General features: G+C 50.0%; 1 protein-coding gene across 1 annotated transcript in view; it reads right to left on the reverse strand.

Annotated features, from left to right (window-relative positions):
• TMEM8B (transmembrane protein 8B) overlaps nt 1-20,971 on the reverse strand; it is a 433,569-nt gene that overhangs the window by 114,598 nt on the left and 298,000 nt on the right. Inside the window, exon 4 of the mRNA XM_069205659.1 lies at nt 5,458-5,591. Coding sequence (XP_069061760.1) covers nt 5,458-5,591 — 134 coding nt within the window. The remainder of the gene's footprint in view (nt 1-5,457; nt 5,592-20,971) is intronic.

Raw genomic sequence — 20,971 nt, forward strand, 5'->3', positions numbered from 1 at the left:
ACTGGATCTAGAGAGAGAGAGAGAGGACAGAGACTGGATGAGTTTTATTAGAGTCATCCACTGTGCAAGCAGTTGTTGCATCTAAGAATAGGTGACATTTGGTGAGACACAGGAGCTGAACCTGCAAAGATGGACTGTGTTAACATCACGCAAGGGGCAGCAGGCGTGAGGCAGATCTCTTCTGACCTGTGCATGTCCTGATTGGAGGTGTAAGGTTTGCCTGAGGTGGGTTTCTGGTGGCTCCTGAAAGAACATGTGTGTTGGATAGGTTCTTTATTGCAGGCTGCTGGCTATGATTGTTGTACAGGTTAAATACCTGCTTGAAAGGGTTTAAAGAAGCTAGGTCCATTCTGTGGTGGTCACAGGCCTCCGGGATAGAGTCTTGTGTCAGTAGCTAAGGGGGAATGAGTATCTTCAGTGGCCCGGACAGATGACAGCCGCCGTGACTGAATGATTCTACCAGACCAGAACCTGGATTAGAAGTGCCCTCTGGTTTATTCTGGATGCAGGTAGCCAAGGTAGGTCCTTTTATCAGGAACCAGAAGGATATGAGTGCGGCTATCGCCTGGACTGATTACAGCCCGCTGCAGTCATATTCAGTCGTGGTAGTTCTGTGACTTTTAAGGATCACCCATGTGGGTTTGTGATCTGACCTGGAATCTTCTTTAGTTTAGGACTGGCAGGGCACTTGCTTGACCCTGTCTCCTTAACTAGGGAGGAGCCAGGGCTTCTGATGGTCCTTGTATATTTCGTATCTTCTCTGGTAAGGAGTTCCGAAGTTTTACTGCGTTTACTGAGAAGCCTCTCTCACCAATGATCCTTTTCTTATAAGAAGGAACTATAGGTGAGGTTCAAGTCTTGAACGTTGATTCCTCTTCTGGGACAATATTGGACTTTATTTTGTACGAGACATAGAGATTTCATGTGGAAGGTTCTGTGTATGATTGAAAGCGCTTTAAAGGCAGAGCGCCTGGTTACTGCTGAAGCGCAGGCGTTATGTGCTGCCTTGGACCGAGGCACAGTAACAGCCTTGCTGTGGTGCTTTGCATCCTTTGAAGTTTGCATTCTAGGAAACAGGGGGTTCCAGGGTAAAGGCAATTATAATTTACAGAGAACATGAAGAGTGTGACCGTGGCTTGTGGTTTCTGAGGGTGCCCAGGGTAAGCGACGAGGTGTCACAGTGTAAGTGCATTCTGGAAAGTGCTTCTCTTGTGACTCCTAATTACCGTGTGGAATCAGTGATAGACCATGGACACCTGAGGTTTATTACTTCCCTTTGTGCCTGAGAGGATACACACACATGTGAGACACACGCGTGGGTGTTCTGAACTGAGCTTGTCCGCAGAGAGGTGGACAATGGACTCAAAGGTTACGAGCTATAGGGAGATACTGCACGTGACACCACCCAACGCAAACTACAAGTTGCAGAAGCTTTGTCAATGTCACAAACGTTGGAGATAGTCGCGACCAGTGCATCATTTCTGCTTGTTGTCTCCGGTGCTGAGCACCAGCACTTATTTTTGAGGGCTGGAGCTTATTCTTCTGCCTCCAGCATTTTCTGCGTGCAAAAGACAGATATGGGACAGACGAGGAAGGGAAAGATGAAAAAGCATCACAAAGGGAGAAAGCAGAAAGTTGCAAAAGTGAGCTGAAGGGGCAGGGAGTGGCTGTAAGTGGATTAAAGAGGCCCTAGATGGCTTCAGGATTACGCCGCCTCAGTATTCCCTGCTCCCACAATTAAATGCAGCAGCCGCATGTTTAAGAGGAGGGCTTTTGGCACCGGCATCTTTTTATTTACAAATTAAGCACTGGTTGTTGCCATCTTCAAGACGCGAGCATCCCTTCTCTCATGGTTTACAGTCTGCTTGCAGGACAACTGAGCTTTGAAGTAGCCGAAGCCCAGAGCTTGTTTGGTTGATTTCTGGTTCTAGCTTCGGATGGACCAATGTTTACACAAAGATCCATGCAAGACATCCTGGCTTTTCTGAAACCTATGAAGGGATATCAGGTCACTTGGAAAATTAACTCCAAACTGGGATTCGAACTTACACTTTAGGGAGCACTGTATAGATTATTCAAATTCATTCTTCTGTGAAGCAATAGAAGGAACTCTCTCGAGCATTTATGGTTATGATACGTTTAAAGAATGAGGACTTAGGGTTCCAGTGGTGTTAGGGCGGTGATACATATCTCCTGAAATCAGCAATTTCACTGAGATGATGAACGTAAGCTATTTTTCAGTTGTGTTAGAAAGGACAACCTACTGATTGTTGATACAGGAGCTGTACATAAGTGGGGCTGAAGTTATGTTAGATATAGGGAGGAGGGGTTATATGTGTTTACGTCATTTCTTGTGTTTTACAGCATATCATTTTTCAGAAAGGGTCAGGTTCGTATCAGAACGCACGAGCTAGTGATGCAGAGACGGCTTGAAGGAATATCACTGTTATTGTAAATTTTGGATGCGCAGCACTTATGACTGAATACCACTTACCTATTTGTTTTTAGATACTCATTCAACCTGCAGAAGCCAGTACCCGGCAAGGTGATGTGTCAGAGGAGTGATGTCCAGGGTGTCGGTTTTCCCCCTTTTCCCATTCCCCTTTTCCCTGGCTCCAACTTCTTGTCTCGCGTTTAATTCTGTGAGTAGTCAGTAGTGGCAGCAGTGACTAGCGGAAGGGTGCTTTACTCCTGCTGGATCTGGAATGCAAGGTTAGCGCTTTCTGAGACGTCGCTGATGGAGTCTCCAATTCTTTCGCCCAGGAAGTTGTATCACCTTGGTTTTTTCAGAGTTGAGTTTAAGATGGCAACACTCCTCAAGCCTAGATCCTCTCATCCTAAGATATAACACGTAAGGTGGAATGAGCTGGTAGGATCTGGTAAAGGGGCTGAGTAAAGGCTGGATACGAGAGAATGGATGATTGGCCGATGTCGGATGCTGCGATGCGGGGTGTGAGGAGCTAGCATGAACGGTGGTATGGATACTAGACCGACCTCCTGTCTTTGAGGTAGGAGATCCGTTTTGTGATGTTTCCTCTAATGCAAGGTTTACTAGTCGTAGTAGAAGCATCGGGAGAAGATGAACATAGGAGCATCAGAGGAGACCATGGTGGTGCTGCCACTCGCTCAATGTCCCGTGAGCCCACCTCTGCAGGCCCCGCTCCTGTGTCTCATGAGTGCTGCTTAATCTTACATGCAACAACCGCTTGCACAGCGGATGACTGCATCCACTCTAATTGGTTGAAGACAGAGAGTAAGGATTGCTGAAATGGACTGTAACAATTCTGATTGGTTGAGGAAACAGAAGGGTGCAGTTATGACCCACTTCTCTTTTAATGGCCCAGACCAAGCTACCACTGTGAATTAAATTGATATCTGCAAGTATGGAAGTGAAACCTACATATGATGGCTCCTCCCAATGTTTCACTTGAGAAAGTGAATTTACTAGTATATGTGCCTTAATGCATATATGTGTACTGTGAAATGCTCATGCTCCTGTGAGCTTTAATGTTGCATTTCAATAATCATTTGCTTTGTCATTTCTAAATTGGTTTGATGACCTCTAAAACCTTAGTAGTCTTGCACATCTACACACATTTTAAATGCTCTGTGGCCATACAGCTCACTCGTGCAAGGCACAGTTGGCGAACTATGCTAGCAAAGCGTCTTCTCGTTCTGAAGTTGCCACAACTGATAAAGGAGTTTTTAAAAACAGCAGAGTTGGCTCCTGTTAGTGTTACATGTATGACAGTGTCAAGGACTTGTCGCATGAGTCCTTCGAGAAGATCCTAGCACCTGCCCACTGGTCATTGCCTTTGAGTTTCCATTTTATCAACTGATCTCCCTTCTACTTATTTGTGTTGAGAAAAAATGTATACAAATACTTGAAAGTTGTAGGAACTTTAGAATTACTTGATTCAAATAATCAATAGAGAAGCTCTGGTCCACAACTGCCTTGGATTTTGTTTGATTTGCTCACTGGCTATTTTGAATTAAGCTGATATGAGGATTCATAGGCTACCCAGGGTGTTGTGGTTTCTTTTACACACTTCTGAGTCATGCAGAAAGGACAACACTTTCTCAGCCGGCCCTAACCTCGCAGCCAAGATGGAAGTAGGACACATACTCCATGAGCGGAGAGTGTTGCTAGCTATGTTTATGCTTTAGGAACGTTTGCATGGTTCCCATGGAATGTTGAAATTTAGATGCCAACTCTGTCATAGTAAACCATGGTGAAGCACACTGATTCCTGCCTCATTTACTGTGTCCAAGTAGAGGGAGCTTGGAGTGATTTTAGACAGGTCTGTGAAGACAGAATTGGGTTTGGGAGTGGCTCCATGAGCTGTGGACCATAAGAACCTCTTGTTCCTGGGTCATAAATTCCTCATTTGTATGAGTACTGGGAACCAGCATCTGCTAGGGTGATTTCTTCATTGTGAGTTCTAAGTGACCCTGTAGAGACACATACGTATTTTTTCTATTCCTTTTTTATCATTTATGAAAGTGAGGTGGCCTGTGTCATATTTAGAGTTGTGTTCCCACTTTGTTGTCTAAGGAAGGAGGAGTGTGGTATCTTGTTGCGTGTGTGCGAGTGATGATGTGGTGTAACATGGTGTCGGTGAGAATACTGGGGGCCTTGAAGATGGAGATATCACAATCCTGCATTCTCCTGCATATGCCGAGTGGAGATAGAGGTGCACTCCTACAAACATCTTAGGTGCTCGAGTCTTCCTTTGCAGAGGACTGCTACTTGGGATGAGGCTTTGTATCAGAAACACTTATACTACACGTAAGGCACAAGTAGAATCTAGACAAACTACATGTCCCAGAGTGCCACTGGACTCTTACAAGACTTGCAATGGTGGTGGACATCTTGAATAAACAGAGTATACGTTCCTTGTATATCAGAGTGTTCTGTGGTGGGCAATCTTTATTCCAAGCAGCTGCCACCAGCCTCTAGTTGCCAGGAGATTGGAACTCCCTACGCTTCATCCAGAGTGATCAAGGAATAGATTCAGAGGAGAACTCTGGGATGGCTCTAAAATTCAAGGATTTAGCCTCGGTTTGCATGCTAGCATTGGACCCATCCTTTCCAAGGGTTATGAACTTTATTGTAGATATCATTTCACAAGGGGAATTCTCAAGTTGGACAGACTTTGTTTATGATGCTTCTGAGACAAGGGGCATCTGGGAGCAGAGCCTGCAATGAGAGGCTGCAACCTGCTGGTGGAATGTAGCAATGACTGCAAATTGTAACCTGTAAGTGGTACCATCCGTAGCTTGAATATAGGGCTACATCGCTATTTATATGCCTTTTTCTTAAGTATTGAGTGCATCGTGTCCATTTGCATACTACATTGTCCTTTTGAAAACAAACAGGTTAAATTCCACCTACTGACATTATTCCACCTACTTTTAGGGAGTTAGCACAGCCCAGGCCCAGACAGAGAAACTTACTTGTAAAGAGCGGATCTGTTGTGAGGCTGGATCATCTGCTCTGTGATGTATCCAGGGTAGAGCACAGGGATCCCAATCAACCGCTGGACAATCAGCTGGGGCTGGAACAAGTACTGGCACTCATCGTAGAGACCCTGAAGAAGGACAGGAAATGTTACACGCGTGAGCAGAGAGAGACAAGTACTGGAACTCATTACAGAGACACTGAAGAAGGACAGGAAATGTTACACGCGTGAGCAGAGAGAGACAAGTACTGGAACTCATTACAGAGACACTGAAGAAGGACAGTAAATGTTACACGCGTGAGCAGAGGGAGAAACGCACTGGCACTCATCACAGAGGCACTGAGGGAGAAGGGGGAATGTTACAAGCGTGAGCAGAGAGAGACAAGTACTGGCACTCATCACAGAGACACTGAGGGAGAAGGGGGAATGTTACACGCGTGAGCAGAGAGAGACAAGCACTGGCACTCATCACAGAGACCCTGAGGGAGAAGGGGGAATGTTGCAAGCGTGAGCAGAGAGAGACAAGCACTGGCACTCATCACAGAGACACTGAGGGAGAAGGGGGAATGTTACACGCGTGAGCAGAGAGAGACAAGCACTGGCACTCATCACAGATGCACTGAGGGAGAAGGGGGAATGTTACACGCGTGAGCAGAGAGAGACAAGCACTGGCACTCATCACAGAGGCACTGAGGGAGAAGGGGGAATGTTACAAGCGTGAGCAGAGAGAGACAAGTACTGGCACTCATCCCAGAGACACTGAGGGAGAAGGGGGAATGTTACACGCGTGAGCAGAGAGGGACAAGCACTGGCACTCATCCCAGAGACACTGAGGGAGAAGGGGGAATGTTACAAGCGTGAGCAGAGAGAGACAAGCACTGGCACTCATCACAGATACACTGAGGGAGAAGGGGGAATGTTACAAGCGTGAGCAGAGAGAGACAAGCACTGGCACTCATCACAGAGACACTGAGGGAGAAGGGGGAATGTTACAAGCGTGAGCAGAGAGAGACAAGCACTGGCACTCATCACAGAGACACTGAGGGAGAAGGGGGAATGTTACACGCGTGAGAAGAGAGAGACAAGCACTGGCACTCATCACAGAGACACTGAGGGAGAAGGGGGAATGTTACACGTGTGAGCACAGATGCACTGAGGGAGAAGGGGGAATGTTACACGCGTGAGCAGAGAGAGACAAGCACTGGCACTCATCACAGAGACACTGAGGGAGAAGGGGGAATGTTACAAGCATGAGCAGAGAGAGACAAGCACTGGCACTCATCACAGAGACACTGAGGGAGAAGGGGGAATGTTACAAGAATGAGCAGAGAGAAACAAGCACTGGCACTCATCACAGATACACTGAGGGAGAAGGGGGAATGTTACAAGCATGAGCAGAGAGAGACAAGTACTGGCACTCATCACAGAGACACTGAGGGAGAAGGGGGAATGTTACAAGCATGAGCAGAGAGAGACAAGTACTGGCACTCATCACAGAGACACTGAGGGAGAAGGGGGTCATGTTACACGCGTGAGCAGAGAGAGACAAGTACTGGAACTCATGACAGAGACCCTGAAGAAGGACAGGAAATGTTACACGCGTGAGCAGAGAGAGACAAGTACTGGAACTCATTACAGAGACCCTGAAGAAGGACAGGAAATGTTACACGCGTGAGCAGAGAGAGACAAGTACTGGAACTCATTACAGAGACCCTGAAGAAGGACAGGAAATGTTACACGCGTGAGCAGAGAGAGACAAGTACTGGAACTCATGACAGAGACACTGAAGAAGGACAGTAAATGTTACACGCGTGAGCAGAGAGAGACAAGTACTGGAACTCATTACAGAGACACTGAAGAAGGACAGTAAATGTTACACGCGTGAGCAAAGGGAGAAACGCACTGGCACTCATCACAGAGACACTGAGGGAGAAGGGGGTCATGTTACACGCGTGAGCAGAGGGAGACAAGTACTGGCACTCATCACAGAGACACTGAGGGAGAAGGGGGAATGTTACAAGCGTGAGCAGAGAGAGACAAGTACTGGCACTCATCACAGAGACACTGAGGGAGAAGGGGGAATGTTACAAGCGTGAGCAGAGAGAGACAACTACTGGTACTCATCACAGAGACACTGAGGGAGAAGGGGGTCATGTTACAAGCGTGAGCAGAGAGAGACAAGTACTGGCACTCATCACAGAGACACTGAGGGAGAAGGGGGTCATGTTACAAGCGTGAGCAGAGAGAGACAAGTACTGGCACTCATCACAGAGACACTGAGGGAGAAGGGGGAATGTTACCAGCGTGAGCAGAGAGAGACAAGTACTGGCACTCATCACAGATACACTGAGGGAGAAGGGGGAATGATACAAGCATGAGCAGAGAGAGACAAGTACTGGCACTCATCACAGAGACACTGAGGGAGGAGGGGGTCATGTTACAAGCATGAGCAGAGAGAGACAAGTACTGGCACTCATCACAGAGACACTGAGGGAGAAGGAGCCATGTTACAAGCATGAGCAGAGAGAGACAAGTACTGGCACTCATCACAGAGACACTGAGGGAGGAGGGGGTCATGTTACAAGCGTGAGCAGAGAGAGACAAGTACTGGCACTCATCACAGAGACACTGAGGGAGAAGGGGTCATGTTACAAGCGTGAGCAGAGAGAGACAAGTACTGGCACTCATCACAGATACACTGAGGGAGAAGGGGGAATGATACAAGCATGAGCAGAGAGAGACAAGTACTGGCACTCATCAGAGAGACACTGAGGGAGGAGGGGGTCATGTTACAAGCATGAGCAGAGAGAGACAAGTACTGGCACTCATCAGAGAGACACTGAGGGAGGAGGGGGTCATGTTACAAGCATGAGCAGAGAGAGACAAGTACTGGCACTCATCACAGAGACACTGAGGGAGAAAGGGGAATGTTACAAGCGTGAGCAGAGAGAGACAAGTACTGACACTCATCACAGAGACACTGAGGGAGAAGGGGGAATGTTACAAGCGTGAGCAGAGAGATACATTTACTGGCACTCATCACAGAGACACTGAGGGAGAAGGGGGAATGTTACAAGCGTGAGCAGAGAGAGATACACTGAGGGAGAAGGGGGAATGTTACAAGCGTGAGCAGAGAGAGACAAGCACTGGCACTCATCACAGAGGCACTGAGGGAGAAGGGGGAATGTTACAAGCGTGAGCAGAGGGAGACAAGCACTGGCACTCATCACAAAGACACTGAGGGAGAAGGGGGAATGTTACAAGCGTGAGCAGAGAGAGACAAGTACTGGCACTCATCACAGAGGCACTGAGGGAGAAGGGGGAATGTTACACGCGTGAGCAGAGAGAGACAAGCACTGGCACTCATCACAGAGACACTGAGGGAGAAGGGGGAATGTTACACGCGTGAGCAGAGAGAGACAAGTACTGGCACTCATCACACATACACTGAGGGAGAAGGGGGAATGTTACAAGCGTGAGCAGAGAGAGACAAGTACTGGCACTCATCACAGAGACACTGAGGGAGAATGGGGAATGTTACACGCGTGAGCAGAGAGAGACAAGTACTGGCACTCATCACAGAGACACTGAGGGAGAAGGGGGAATGTTACAAGCGTGAGCAGAGAGAGACAAGCACTGGCACTCATCACAGATACACTGAGGGAGAAGGGGGAATGTTACACGCGTGAGCAGAGAGAGACAAGCACTGGCACTCATCACAGAGACTCTGAGGGAGAAGGGGGAATGATACAAGCGTGAGCAGAGAGAGACAAGTACTGGCACTCATCACAGAGGCACTGAGGGAGAAGGGGGAATGTTACAAGCGTGAGCAGAGAGAGACAAGTACTGGCACTCAACACAGATGCACTGAGGGAGAAGGGGGAATGTTACAAGCGTGAGCAGAGAGAGACAAGTACTGGCACTCATCACAGAGGCACTGAGGGAGAAGGGGGAATGTTACAAGCGTGAGCAGAGAGAGACAAGTACTGGCACTCATCACAGAGACACTGAGGGAGAAGGGGGAATGTTACAAGCGTGAGCGGAGAGAGACAAGTACTGGCACTCATCACAGAGACACTGAGGGAGAAGGGGGAATGTTACAAGCGTGAGCGGAGAGAGACAAGTACTGGCACTCATCACAGAGACACTGAGGGAGAAGGGGGAATGTTACAAGCGTGAGCGGAGAGAGACAAGTACTGGCACTCATCACAGAGACACTGAGGGAGAAGGGGGAATGTTACACGCGTGAGCAGAGAGAGACAAGTACTGGCACTCATCACAGAGACACTGAGGGAGAAGGGGGAATGTTACAAGCGTGAGCAGAGAGAGACAAGTACTGGGACTCATCACAGATACACTGAGGGAGAAGGGGGAATGTTACACGCGTGAGCAGAGAGAGACAAGTACTGGCACTCATCACAGAGACACTGAGGGAGAAGGGGGAATGATACAAGCGTGAGCAGAGAGAGACAAGTACTGACACTCATCACAGAGACACTGAGGGAGAAGGGGGAATGTTACAAGCATGAGCAGAGGGAGACAAGTACTGGCACTCATCACAGAGACACTGAGGGAGAAGGGGGTCATGTTACACGCGTGAGCAGAGAGAGACAAGTACTGGCACTCATCACAGAGGCACTGAGGGAGAAGGGGGAATGTTACAAGCATGAGCAGAGGGAGACAAGTACTGGCACTCATCACAGAGGCACTGAGGGAGAAGGGGGAATGTTACAAGCATGAGCAGAGAGAGACAAGTACTGGCACTCATCACAGAGACACTGAGTGAGAAGGGGGTCATGTTACACGCGTGAGCAGAGAGAGACAAGTACTGGCACTCATCACAGAGGCACTGAGGGAGAAGGGGGAATGTTACAAGCATGAGCAGAGAGAGACAAGTACTGGCACTCATCACAGATATACTGAGGGAGAAGGGGGAATGTTACACGCGTGAGCAGAGAGAGACAAGTACTGGCACTCATCACAGATACACTGAGGGAGAAGGGGGAATGTTACAAGCGTGAGCAGAGAGAGAAAAGTACTGGCACTCATCACAGATACACTGAGGGAGAAGGGGGAATGTTACACGCGTGAGCAGAGAGAGACAAGTACTGGCACTCATCACAGAGACACTGAGGGAGAAGGGGGAATGTTACAAGCATGAGCAGAGAGAGACAAGTACTGGCACTCATCACAGAGACACTGAGGGAGAAGGGGGAATGATACAAGCATGAGCAGAGAGAGACAAGTACTGGCACTCATCACAGAGACACTGAGGGAGAAGGGGGTCATGTTACAAGCATGAGAAGAGAGAGACAAGTACTGGCACTCATCACAGAGACACTGAGGGAGAAGGGGGAATGTTACATGTGTGAGCAGAGTGAGACAAGTACTGGCACTCATCAGAGAGAGGCAAGTACTGGCACTCATCACAGAGGCACTGAGGGAGAAGGGGGAATGTTACACGCGTGAGCAGAGAGAGACAAGTACTGGCAGTCATCACAGAGACACTGAGGGAGAAGGGGGTCATGTTACACGCGTGAGCAGAGGGAGACAAGTACTGGCACTCATCACAGAGACACTGAGGGAGAAGGGGGAATGATACAAGCGTGAGCAGAGAGAGACAAGTACTGGCACTCATCACAGAGACACTGAGGGAGAAGGGGGAATGATACAAGCGTGAGCAGAGAGAGACAAGTACTGGCACTCATCACAGAGACCCTGAGGGAGAAGGGGGAATGTTACAAGCGTGAGCAGAGAGAGACAAGTACTGACACTCATCACAGAGACACTGAGGGAGAAGGGGGAATGTTACAAGCGTGAGCAGAGAGAGACAAGTACTGGCACTCATCACAGAGACACTGAGGTTGAAGGGGGAATGTTACACGCCTGAGCAGAGAGAGACAAGCACTGGCACTCATCACAGAGACACTGAGGGAGAAGGGGGAATGATACAAGCATGAGCAGAGAGAGACAAGTACTGGCACTCATCACAGAGACACTGAGGGAGAAGGGGTCATGTTACAAGCATGAGAAGAGAGAGACAAGTACTGCCACTCATCACAGAGGCACTGAGGGAGAAGGGGGTCATGTTACACGCGTGAGCAGAGAGAGACAAGTACTGCCACTCATCACAGATACACTGAGGGAGAAGGGGGAATGTTACACGCGTGAGCAGAGAGAGACAAGTACTGGCACTCATCACAGAGACACTGAGGGAGAAGGGGGAATGTTACACGCGTGAGCAGAGAGAGACAAGTACTGGCACTCATCACAGATACACTGAGGGAGAAGGGGGAATGTTACACGCGTGAGCAGAGAGAGACAAGTACTGGCACTCATCACAGAGACACTGAGGGAGAAGGGGGAATGTTACAAGCGTGAGCAGAGAGAGACAAGTACTGGCACTCATCACAGAGGCACTGAGGGAGAAGGGGGAATGTTACACGTGTGAGCAGAGACAGGCAAGTACTGGCACTCATCACAGAGAGACTGAGGGAGAAGGGGGAATGTTACACGCGTGAGCAGAGAGAGACAAGTACTGGCACTCATCACAGAGGCACTGAGGGAGAAGGGGGAATGTTACAAGCATGAGCAGAGAGAGACAAGTACTGGCACTCATCACAGAGACACTGAGGGAGAAGGGGGAATGATACAAGCATGAGCAGAGGGAGACAAGTACGGGCACTCATCACAGAGACACTGAGGGAGAAGGGGGTCATGTTACAAGCGTGAGCAGAGAGAGACAAGTACTGGCACTCCTCACAGATACACTGAGGGAGAAGGGGGAATGTTACACGTGTGAGCAGAGAGAGACAAGTACTGGCACTCATCACAGAGGCACTGAGGGAGAAGGGGGAATGTTACAAGCGTGAGCAGAGAGAGACAAGTACTGGCACTCATCACAGATACACTGAGGGAGAAGGGGGAATGTTACAAGCGTGAGCAGAGAGAGACAAGTACTGGCACTCATCACAGACACTGAGGGAGAAGGGGGAATGTTACACGCGTGAGCAGAGAGAGACAAGTACTGGCACTCATCACAGAGACCCTGAGGGAGAAGGGGGAATGTTACAAGCATGAGCAGAGAGAGACAAGTACTGGCACTCATCACAGAGACACTGAGGGAGAAGGGGGTCATGTTACAAGCGTGAGAAGAGAGAGACAAGTACTGGCACTCATCACAGAGACACTGAGGGAGAAGGGGTCATGTTACACGCGTGAGCAGAGGGAGACAAGTACTGGCACTCATCACAGAGACACTGAGGGAGAAGGGGGTCATGTTACAAGCGTGAGCAGAGAGAGACAAGTACTGGCACTCATCACAGAGACCCTGAGGGAGAAGGGGGAATGTTACAAGCGTGAGCAGAGAGAGACAATTACTGACACTCATCACAGAGACACTGAGGGAGAAGGGGGAATGTTACAAGCGTGAGCAGAGAGAGACAAGTACTGGCACTCATCACAGAGACACTGAGGTTGAAGGGGGAATGTTACACGCGTGAGCAGAGAGAGACAAGCACTGGCACTCATCACAGAGACACTGAGGGAGAAGGGGGAATGATACAAGCATGAGCAGAGAGAGACAAGTACTGGCACTCATCACAGAGGCACTGAGGGAGAAGGGGTCATGTTACAAGCGTGAGAAGAGAGAGACAAGTACTGGCACTCATCACAGAGGCACTGAGGGAAAAGGGGGTCATGTTACACGCGTGAGCAGAGAGAGACAAGTACTGGCACTCATCACAGATACACTGAGGGAGAAGGGGGAATGTTACACGCGTGAGCAGAGAGAGACAAGTACTGGCACTCATCACAGAGACACTGAGGGAGAAGGGGGAATGTTACACGCGTGAGCAGAGAGAGACAAGTACTGGCACTCATCACAGAGACACTGAGGGAGAAGGGGGAATGTTACACGCGTGAGCAGAGAGAGACAAGTACTGGCACTCATCACAGAGACACTGAGGGAAAAGGGGGAATGTTACACGCGTGAGCAGAGAGAGACAAGTACTGGCACTCATCACAGAGACCCTGAGGGAGAAGGGGGAATGTTACAAGCATGAGCAGAGAGAGACAAGTACTGGCACTCATCACAGAGACACTGAGGGAGAAGGGGGTCATGTTACAAGCATGAGAAGAGAGAGACAAGTACTGGCACTCATCACAGAGACACTGAGGGAGAAGGGGTCATGTTACACGCGTGAGCAGAGGGAGACAAGTACTGGCACTCATCACAGAGACACTGAGGGAGAAGGGGGTCATGTTACAAGCGTGAGCAGAGAGAGACAAGTACTGGCACTCATCACAGAGACCCTGAGGGAGAAGGGGGAATGTTACAAGCGTGAGCAGAGAGAGACAATTACTGACACTCATCACAGAGACACTGAGGGAGAAGGGGGAATGTTACAAGCGTGAGCAGAGAGAGACAAGTACTGGCACTCATCACAGAGACACTGAGGTTGAAGGGGGAATGTTACACGCGTGAGCAGAGAGAGACAAGCACTGGCACTCATCACAGAGACACTGAGGGAGAAGGGGGAATGATACAAGCATGAGGAGAGAGAGACAAGTACTGGCACTCATCACAGAGGCACTGAGGGAGAAGGGGTCATGTTACAAGCGTGAGAAGAGAGAGACAAGTACTGGCACTCATCACAGAGGCACTGAGGGAAAAGGGGGTCATGTTACACGCGTGAGCAGAGAGAGACAAGTACTGGCACTCATCACAGATACACTGAGGGAGAAGGGGGAATGTTACACGCGTGAGCAGAGAGAGACAAGTACTGGCACTCATCACAGAGACACTGAGGGAGAAGGGGGAATGTTACACGCGTGAGCAGAGAGAGACAAGTACTGGCACTCATCACAGAGACACTGAGGGAGAAGGGGGAATGTTACACGCGTGAGCAGAGAGAGACAAGTACTGGCACTCATCACAGAGACACTGAGGGAGAAGGGGGAATGTTACAAGCGTGAGCAGAGAGAGGCAAGTACTGGCACTCATCACAGAGGCACTGAGGGAGAAGGGGGAATGTTACACGCGTGAGCAGAGAGAGGCAAGTACTGGCACTCATCACAGAGACACTGAGGGAGAAGGGGGAATGTTACACGCGTGAGCAGAGAGAGACAAGTACTGGCACTCATCACAGAGGCACTGAGGGAGAAGGGGGAATGTTACAAGCATGAGCAGAGAGAGACAAGTACTGGCACTCATCACAGAGACACTGAGAGAGAAGGGGGAATGTTACAAGCATGAGCAGAGAGAGACAAGTACTGGCACTCATCACAGAGACATTGAGGGAGAAGGGGGAATGATACAAGCATGAGCAGATGGAGAAAAGTACTGGCACTCATCACAGAGACACTGAGGGAGAAGGGGGTCATGTTACAAGCGTGAGCAGAGAGAGACAAGTACTGGCACTCATCACAGATACACTGAGGGAGAAGGGGGAATGTTACACGCGTGAGCAGAGAGAGACAAGTACTGGCACTCATCACAGAGGCATTGAGGGAGAAGGGGGAATGTTACAAGCATGAGCAGAGAGAGACAAGCACTGGCACTCATCACAGAGACACTGAGGGAGAAGGGGGAATGTTACACGCGTGAGCAGAGAGAGACAAGTACTGGCACTCATCACACATACACTGAGGGAGAAGGGGGAATGTTACAAGCGTGAGCAGAGAGAGACAAGTACTGGCACTCATCACAGAGACACTGAGGGAGAAGGGGGAATGTTACACGCGTGAGCAGAGAGAGACAAGTACTGGCACTCATCACAGAGACACTGAGGGAGAAGGGGGAATGTTACAAGCGTGAGCAGAGAGAGACAAGCACTGGCACTCATCACAGATACACTGAGGGAGAAGGGGGAATGTTACACGCGTGAGCAGAGAGAGACAAGCACTGGCACTCATCACAGAGACTCTGAGGGAGGAGGGGGAATGATACAAGCGTGAGCAGAGAGAGACAAGCACTGGCACTCATCACAGAGGCACTGAGGGAGAAGGGGGAATGTTACAAGCGTGAGCAGAGAGAGACAAGCACTGGCACTCAACACAGATGCACTGAGGGAGAAGGGGGAATGTTACAAGCGTGAGCAGAGAGAGACAAGTACTGGCACTCATCACAGAGGCACTGAGGGAGAAGGGGGAATGTTACAAGCGTGAGCAGAGAGAGACAAGTACTGGCACTCATCACAGAGACACTGAGGGAGAAGGGGGAATGTTACAAGCGTGAGCAGAGAGAGACAAGTACTGGCACTCATCACAGAGACACTGAGGGAGAAGGGGGAATGTTACAAGCGTGAGCAGAGAGAGACAAGTACTGGCACTCATCACAGAGACACTGAGGGAGAAGGGGGAATGTTACAAGCGTGAGCAGAGAGAGACAAGTACTGGCACTCATCACAGAGACACTGAGGGAGAAGGGGGAATGTTACACGCGTGAGCAGAGAGAGACAAGTACTGGCACTCATCACAGAGACACTGAGGGAGAAGGGGGAATGTTACAAGCGTGAGCAGAGAGAGACAAGTACTGGGACTCATCACAGATACACTGAGGGAGAAGGGGGAATGTTACAAGCGTGAGCAGAGAGAGACAAGTACTGGCACTCATCACAGAGACACTGAGGGAGAAGGGGGAATGATAATAGCGTGAGCAGAGAGAGACAAGTACTGGCACTCATCACAGAGACACTGAGGGAGAAGGGGGAATGTTACACGCGTGAGCAGAGAGAGACAAGTACTGGCACTCATCACAGAGACACTGAGGGAGAAGGGGGAATGATACAAGCGTGAGCAGAGAGAGACAAGTACTGACACTCATCACAGAGACACTGAGGGAGAAGGGGGAATGTTACAAGCGTGAGCAGAGAGAGACAAGTACTGGCACTCATCACAGAGACACTGAGGGAGAAGGGGGAATGATAATAGCGTGAGCAGAGAGAGACAAGTACTGGCACTCATCACAGAGACACTGAGGGAGAAGGGGGAATGATACAAGCGTGAGCAGAGAGAGACAAGTACTTGCACTCATCACAGAGACACTGAGGGAGAAGGGGGAATGTTACAAGCGTGAGCAGAGAGAGACAAGTACTGGCACTCATCACAGAGACCCTGAGGGAGAAGGGGGAATGTTACAAGCGTGAGCAGAGAGAGACAAGTACTGACACTCATCACAGAGACACTGAGGGAGAAGGGGGAATGTTACAAGCGTGAGCAGAGAGAGACAAGTACTGGCACTCATCACAGAGACACTGAGGTTGAAGGGGGAATGTTACACGCGTGAGCAGAGAGAGACAAGCACTGGCACTCATCACAGAGACACTGAGGGAGAAGGGGGAATGATACAAGCATGAGCAGAGAGAGACAAGTACTGGCACTCATCACAGAGACACTGAGGGAGAAGGGGTCATGTTACAAGCATGAGAAGAGAGAGACAAGTACTGCCACTCATCACTGAGGCACTGAGGGAGAAGGGGGTCATGTTACACGCTTGAGCAGAGAGAGACAAGTACTGCCACTCATCACAGATACACTGAGGGAGAAGGGGGAATGTTACACGCGTGAGCAGAGAGAGACAAGTACTGGCACTCATCACAGAGACACTGAGGGAGAAGGGGGAATGTTACACGCGTGAGCAGAGAGAGACAAGTACTGGCACTCATCACAGATACACTGAGGGAGAAGGGGGAATGTTACACGCGTGAGCAGAGAGAGACAAGTACTGGCACTCATCACAGAGACACTGAGGGAGAAGGGGGAATGTTACAAGCGTGAGCAGAGAGAGACAAGTACTGGCACTCATCACAGAGGCACTAAGGGAGAAGGGGGAATGTTACACGCGTGAGCAGAGACAGGCAAGTACTGGCACTCATCACAGAGAGACTGAGGGAGAAGGGGGAATGTTACACGCGTGAGCAGAGAGAGACAAGTACTGGCACTCATCACAGAGGCACTGAGGGAGAAGGGGGAATGTTACAAGCATGAGCAGAGAGAGACAAGTACTGGCACTCATCACAGAGACACTGAGGGAGAAGGGGGAATGATACAAGCATGAGCAGAGGGAGACAAGTACGGGCACTCATCACAGAGACACTGAGGGAGAAGGGGGTCATGTTACAAGCGTGAGCAGAGAGAGACAAGTACTGGCACTCCTCACAGATACACTGAGGGAGAAGGGGGAATGTTACACGTGTGAGCAGAGAGAGACAAGTACTGGCACTCATCACAGAGGCACTGAGGGAGAAGGGGGAATGTTACAAGCGTGAGCAGAGAGAGACAAGTACTGGCACTCATCACAGATACACTGAGGGAGAAGGGGGAATGTTACAAGCGTGAGCAGAGAGAGACAAGTACTGGCACTCATCACAGAGACACTGAGGGAGAAGGGGGAATGTTACACGCGTGAGCAGAGAGAGACAAGTACTGGCACTCATCACAGAGACACTGAGGGAGAAGGGGGAATGTTGCAAGCCTGAGAAGAGAGAGACAAGTACTGGCACTCATCACAGAGACACTGAGGGAGAAGGGGGTCATGTTACAAGCGTGAGAAGAGAGAGACAAGTACTGGCACTCATCACAGAGACACTGAGGGAGAAGGGGTCATGTTACACGCGTGAGCAGAGGGAGACAAGTACTGGCACTCATCACAGAGACACTGAGGGAGAAGGGGGTCATGTTACATGCGTGAGCAGAGAGAGACAATTACTGACACTCATCACAGAGACACTGAGGGAGAAGGGGGAATGTTACAAGCGTGAGCAGAGAGAGACAAGTACTGGCACTCATCACAGAGACACTGAGGTTGAAGGGGGAATGTTACACGCGTGAGCAGAGAGAGACAAGCACTGGCACTCATCACAGAGACACTGAGGGAGAAGGGGGAATGATACAAGCATGAGCAGAGAGAGACAAGTACTGGCACTCATCACAGAGGCACTGAGGGAGAAGGGGTCATGTTACAAGCGTGAGAAGAGAGAGACAAGTACTGGCACTCATCACAGAGGCACTGAGGGAAAAGGGGGTCATGTTACACGCGTGAGCAGAGAGAGACAAGTACTGGCACTCATCACAGATACACTGAGGGAGAAGGGGGAATGTTACACGCGTGAGCAGAGAGAGACAAGTACTGGCACTCATCACAGAGACACTGAGGGAGAAGGAGGAATGTTACACGCGTGAGCAGAGAGAGACAAGTACTGGCACTCATCACAGAGACACTGAGGGAGAAGGGGGAATGTTACACGCATGAGCAGAGAGAGACATGTACTGGCACTCATCACAGAGACACTGAGGGAGAAGGGGGAATGTTACAAGCGTGAGCAGAGAGAGGCAAGTACTGGCACTCATCACAGAGGCACTGAGGGAGAAGGGGGAATGTTACACGCGTGAGCAGAGAGAGGCAAGTACTGGCACACATCACAGAGACACTGAGGGAGAAGGGGGAATGTTACACGCGTGAGCAGAGAGAGACAAGTACTGGCACTCATCACAGAGGCACTGAGGGAGAAGGGGGAATGTTACAAGCATGAGCAGAGAGAGACAAGTACTGGCACTCATCACAGAGACACTGAGGGAGAAGGGGGAATGTTACAAGCATGAGCAGAGAGAGACAAGTACTGGCACTCATCACAGAGACACTGAGGGAGAAGGGGGAATGATACAAGCATGAGCAGAGGGAGACAAGTACTGGCACTCATCACAGAGACACTGAGGGAGAAGGGGGTCATGTTACAAGCGTGAGCAGAGAGAGACAAGTACTGGCACTCATCACAGATACACTGAGGGAGAAGGGGGAATGTTACACGCGTGAGCAGAGAGAGACAAGTACTGGCACTCATCACAGAGGCATTGAGGGAGAAGGGGGAATGTTACAAGCGTGAGCAGAGAGAGACAAGTACTGGCACTCATCACAGATACACTGAGGGAGAAGGGGGAATGTTACACGCGTGAGCAGAGAGAGACAAGTACTGGCACTCATCACACATACATTGAGGGAGAAGGGGGAATGTTACAAGCGTGAGCAGAGAGAGACAAGTACTGGCACTCATCACAGATACACTGAGGGAGAAGGGGGAATGTTACACGCGTGAGCAGAGAGAGACAAGTACTGGCACTCATCACACATACACTGAGGGAGAAGGGGGAATGTTACAAGCGTGAGCAGAGAGAGACAAGTACTGGCACTCATCACAGAGACACTGAGGGAGAAGGGGGAATGTTACACGCGTGAGCAGAGAGAGACAAGTACTGGCACTCATCACAGAGACACTGAGGGAGAAGGGGGAATGTTACAAGCGTGAGCAGAGAGAGACAAGCACTGGCACTCATCACAGATACACTGAGGGAGAAGGGGGAATGTTACACGCGTGAGCAGAGAGAGACAAGCACTGGCACTCATCACAGAGACTCTGAGGGAGAAGGGGGAATGATACAAGCGTGAGCAGAGAGAGACAAGCACTGGCACTCATCACAGAGGCACTGAGGGAGAAGGGGGAATGTTACAAGCGTGAGCAGAGAGAGACAAGCACTGGCACTCAACACAGATGCACTGAGGGAGAAGGGGGAATGTTACAAGCGTGAGCAGAGAGAGACAAGTACTGGCACTCATCACAGAGGCACTGAGGGAGAAGGGGGAATGTTACAAGCGTGAGCAGAGAGAGACAAGTACTGGCACTCATCACAGAGGCACTGAGGGAGAAGGGGGAATGTTACAAGCGTGAGCAGAGAGAGACAAGTACTGGCACTCATCACAGAGGCACTGAGGGAGAAGGGGGAATGTTACAAGCGTGAGCAGAGAGAGACAAGTACTGGCACTCATCACAGAGACACTGAGGGAGAAGGGGGAATGTTACAAGCGTGAGCAGAGAGAGACAAGTACTGGCACTCATCACAGAGACACTGAGGGAGAAGGGGGAATGATACAAGCGTGAGCAGAGAGAGACAAGTACTGACACTCATCACAGAGACCCTGAGGGAGAAGGGGGAATGTTACAAGCGTGAGCAGAGAGAGACAAGCACTGGCACTCATCACAGAGACACTGAGGTTGAAGGGGGAATGTTACACGCGTGAGCAGAGAGAGACAAGCACTGGCACTCATCACAGAGGCACTGAGGGAGAAGGGGGAATGATACAAGCATGAGAAGAGAGAGACAAGTACTGCCACTCATCACAGAGGCACTGAGGGAGAAGGGGTCATGTTACAAGCATGAGAAGAGAGAGACAAGTACTGCCACTCATCACAGATACACTGAGGGAGAAGGGGGTCATGTTACACGCTTGAGCAGAGAGAGACAAGTACTGGCACTCATCACAGATACACTGAGGGAGAAGGGGGAATGTTACACGCGTGAGCAGAGAGAGACAAGTACTGGCACTCATCACAGAGACACTGAGGGAGAAGGGGGAATGTTACACGCGTGAGCAGAGAGAGACAAGTACTGGCACTCATCACAGATACACTGAGGGAGAAGGGGGAATGTTACACGCGTGAGCAGAGAGAGACAAG

This window comes from Pleurodeles waltl, chromosome 1_2 (assembly GCF_031143425.1).
Source record: "Pleurodeles waltl isolate 20211129_DDA chromosome 1_2, aPleWal1.hap1.20221129, whole genome shotgun sequence".
NCBI classification, from domain to species: domain Eukaryota; kingdom Metazoa; phylum Chordata; class Amphibia; order Caudata; family Salamandridae; genus Pleurodeles; species Pleurodeles waltl.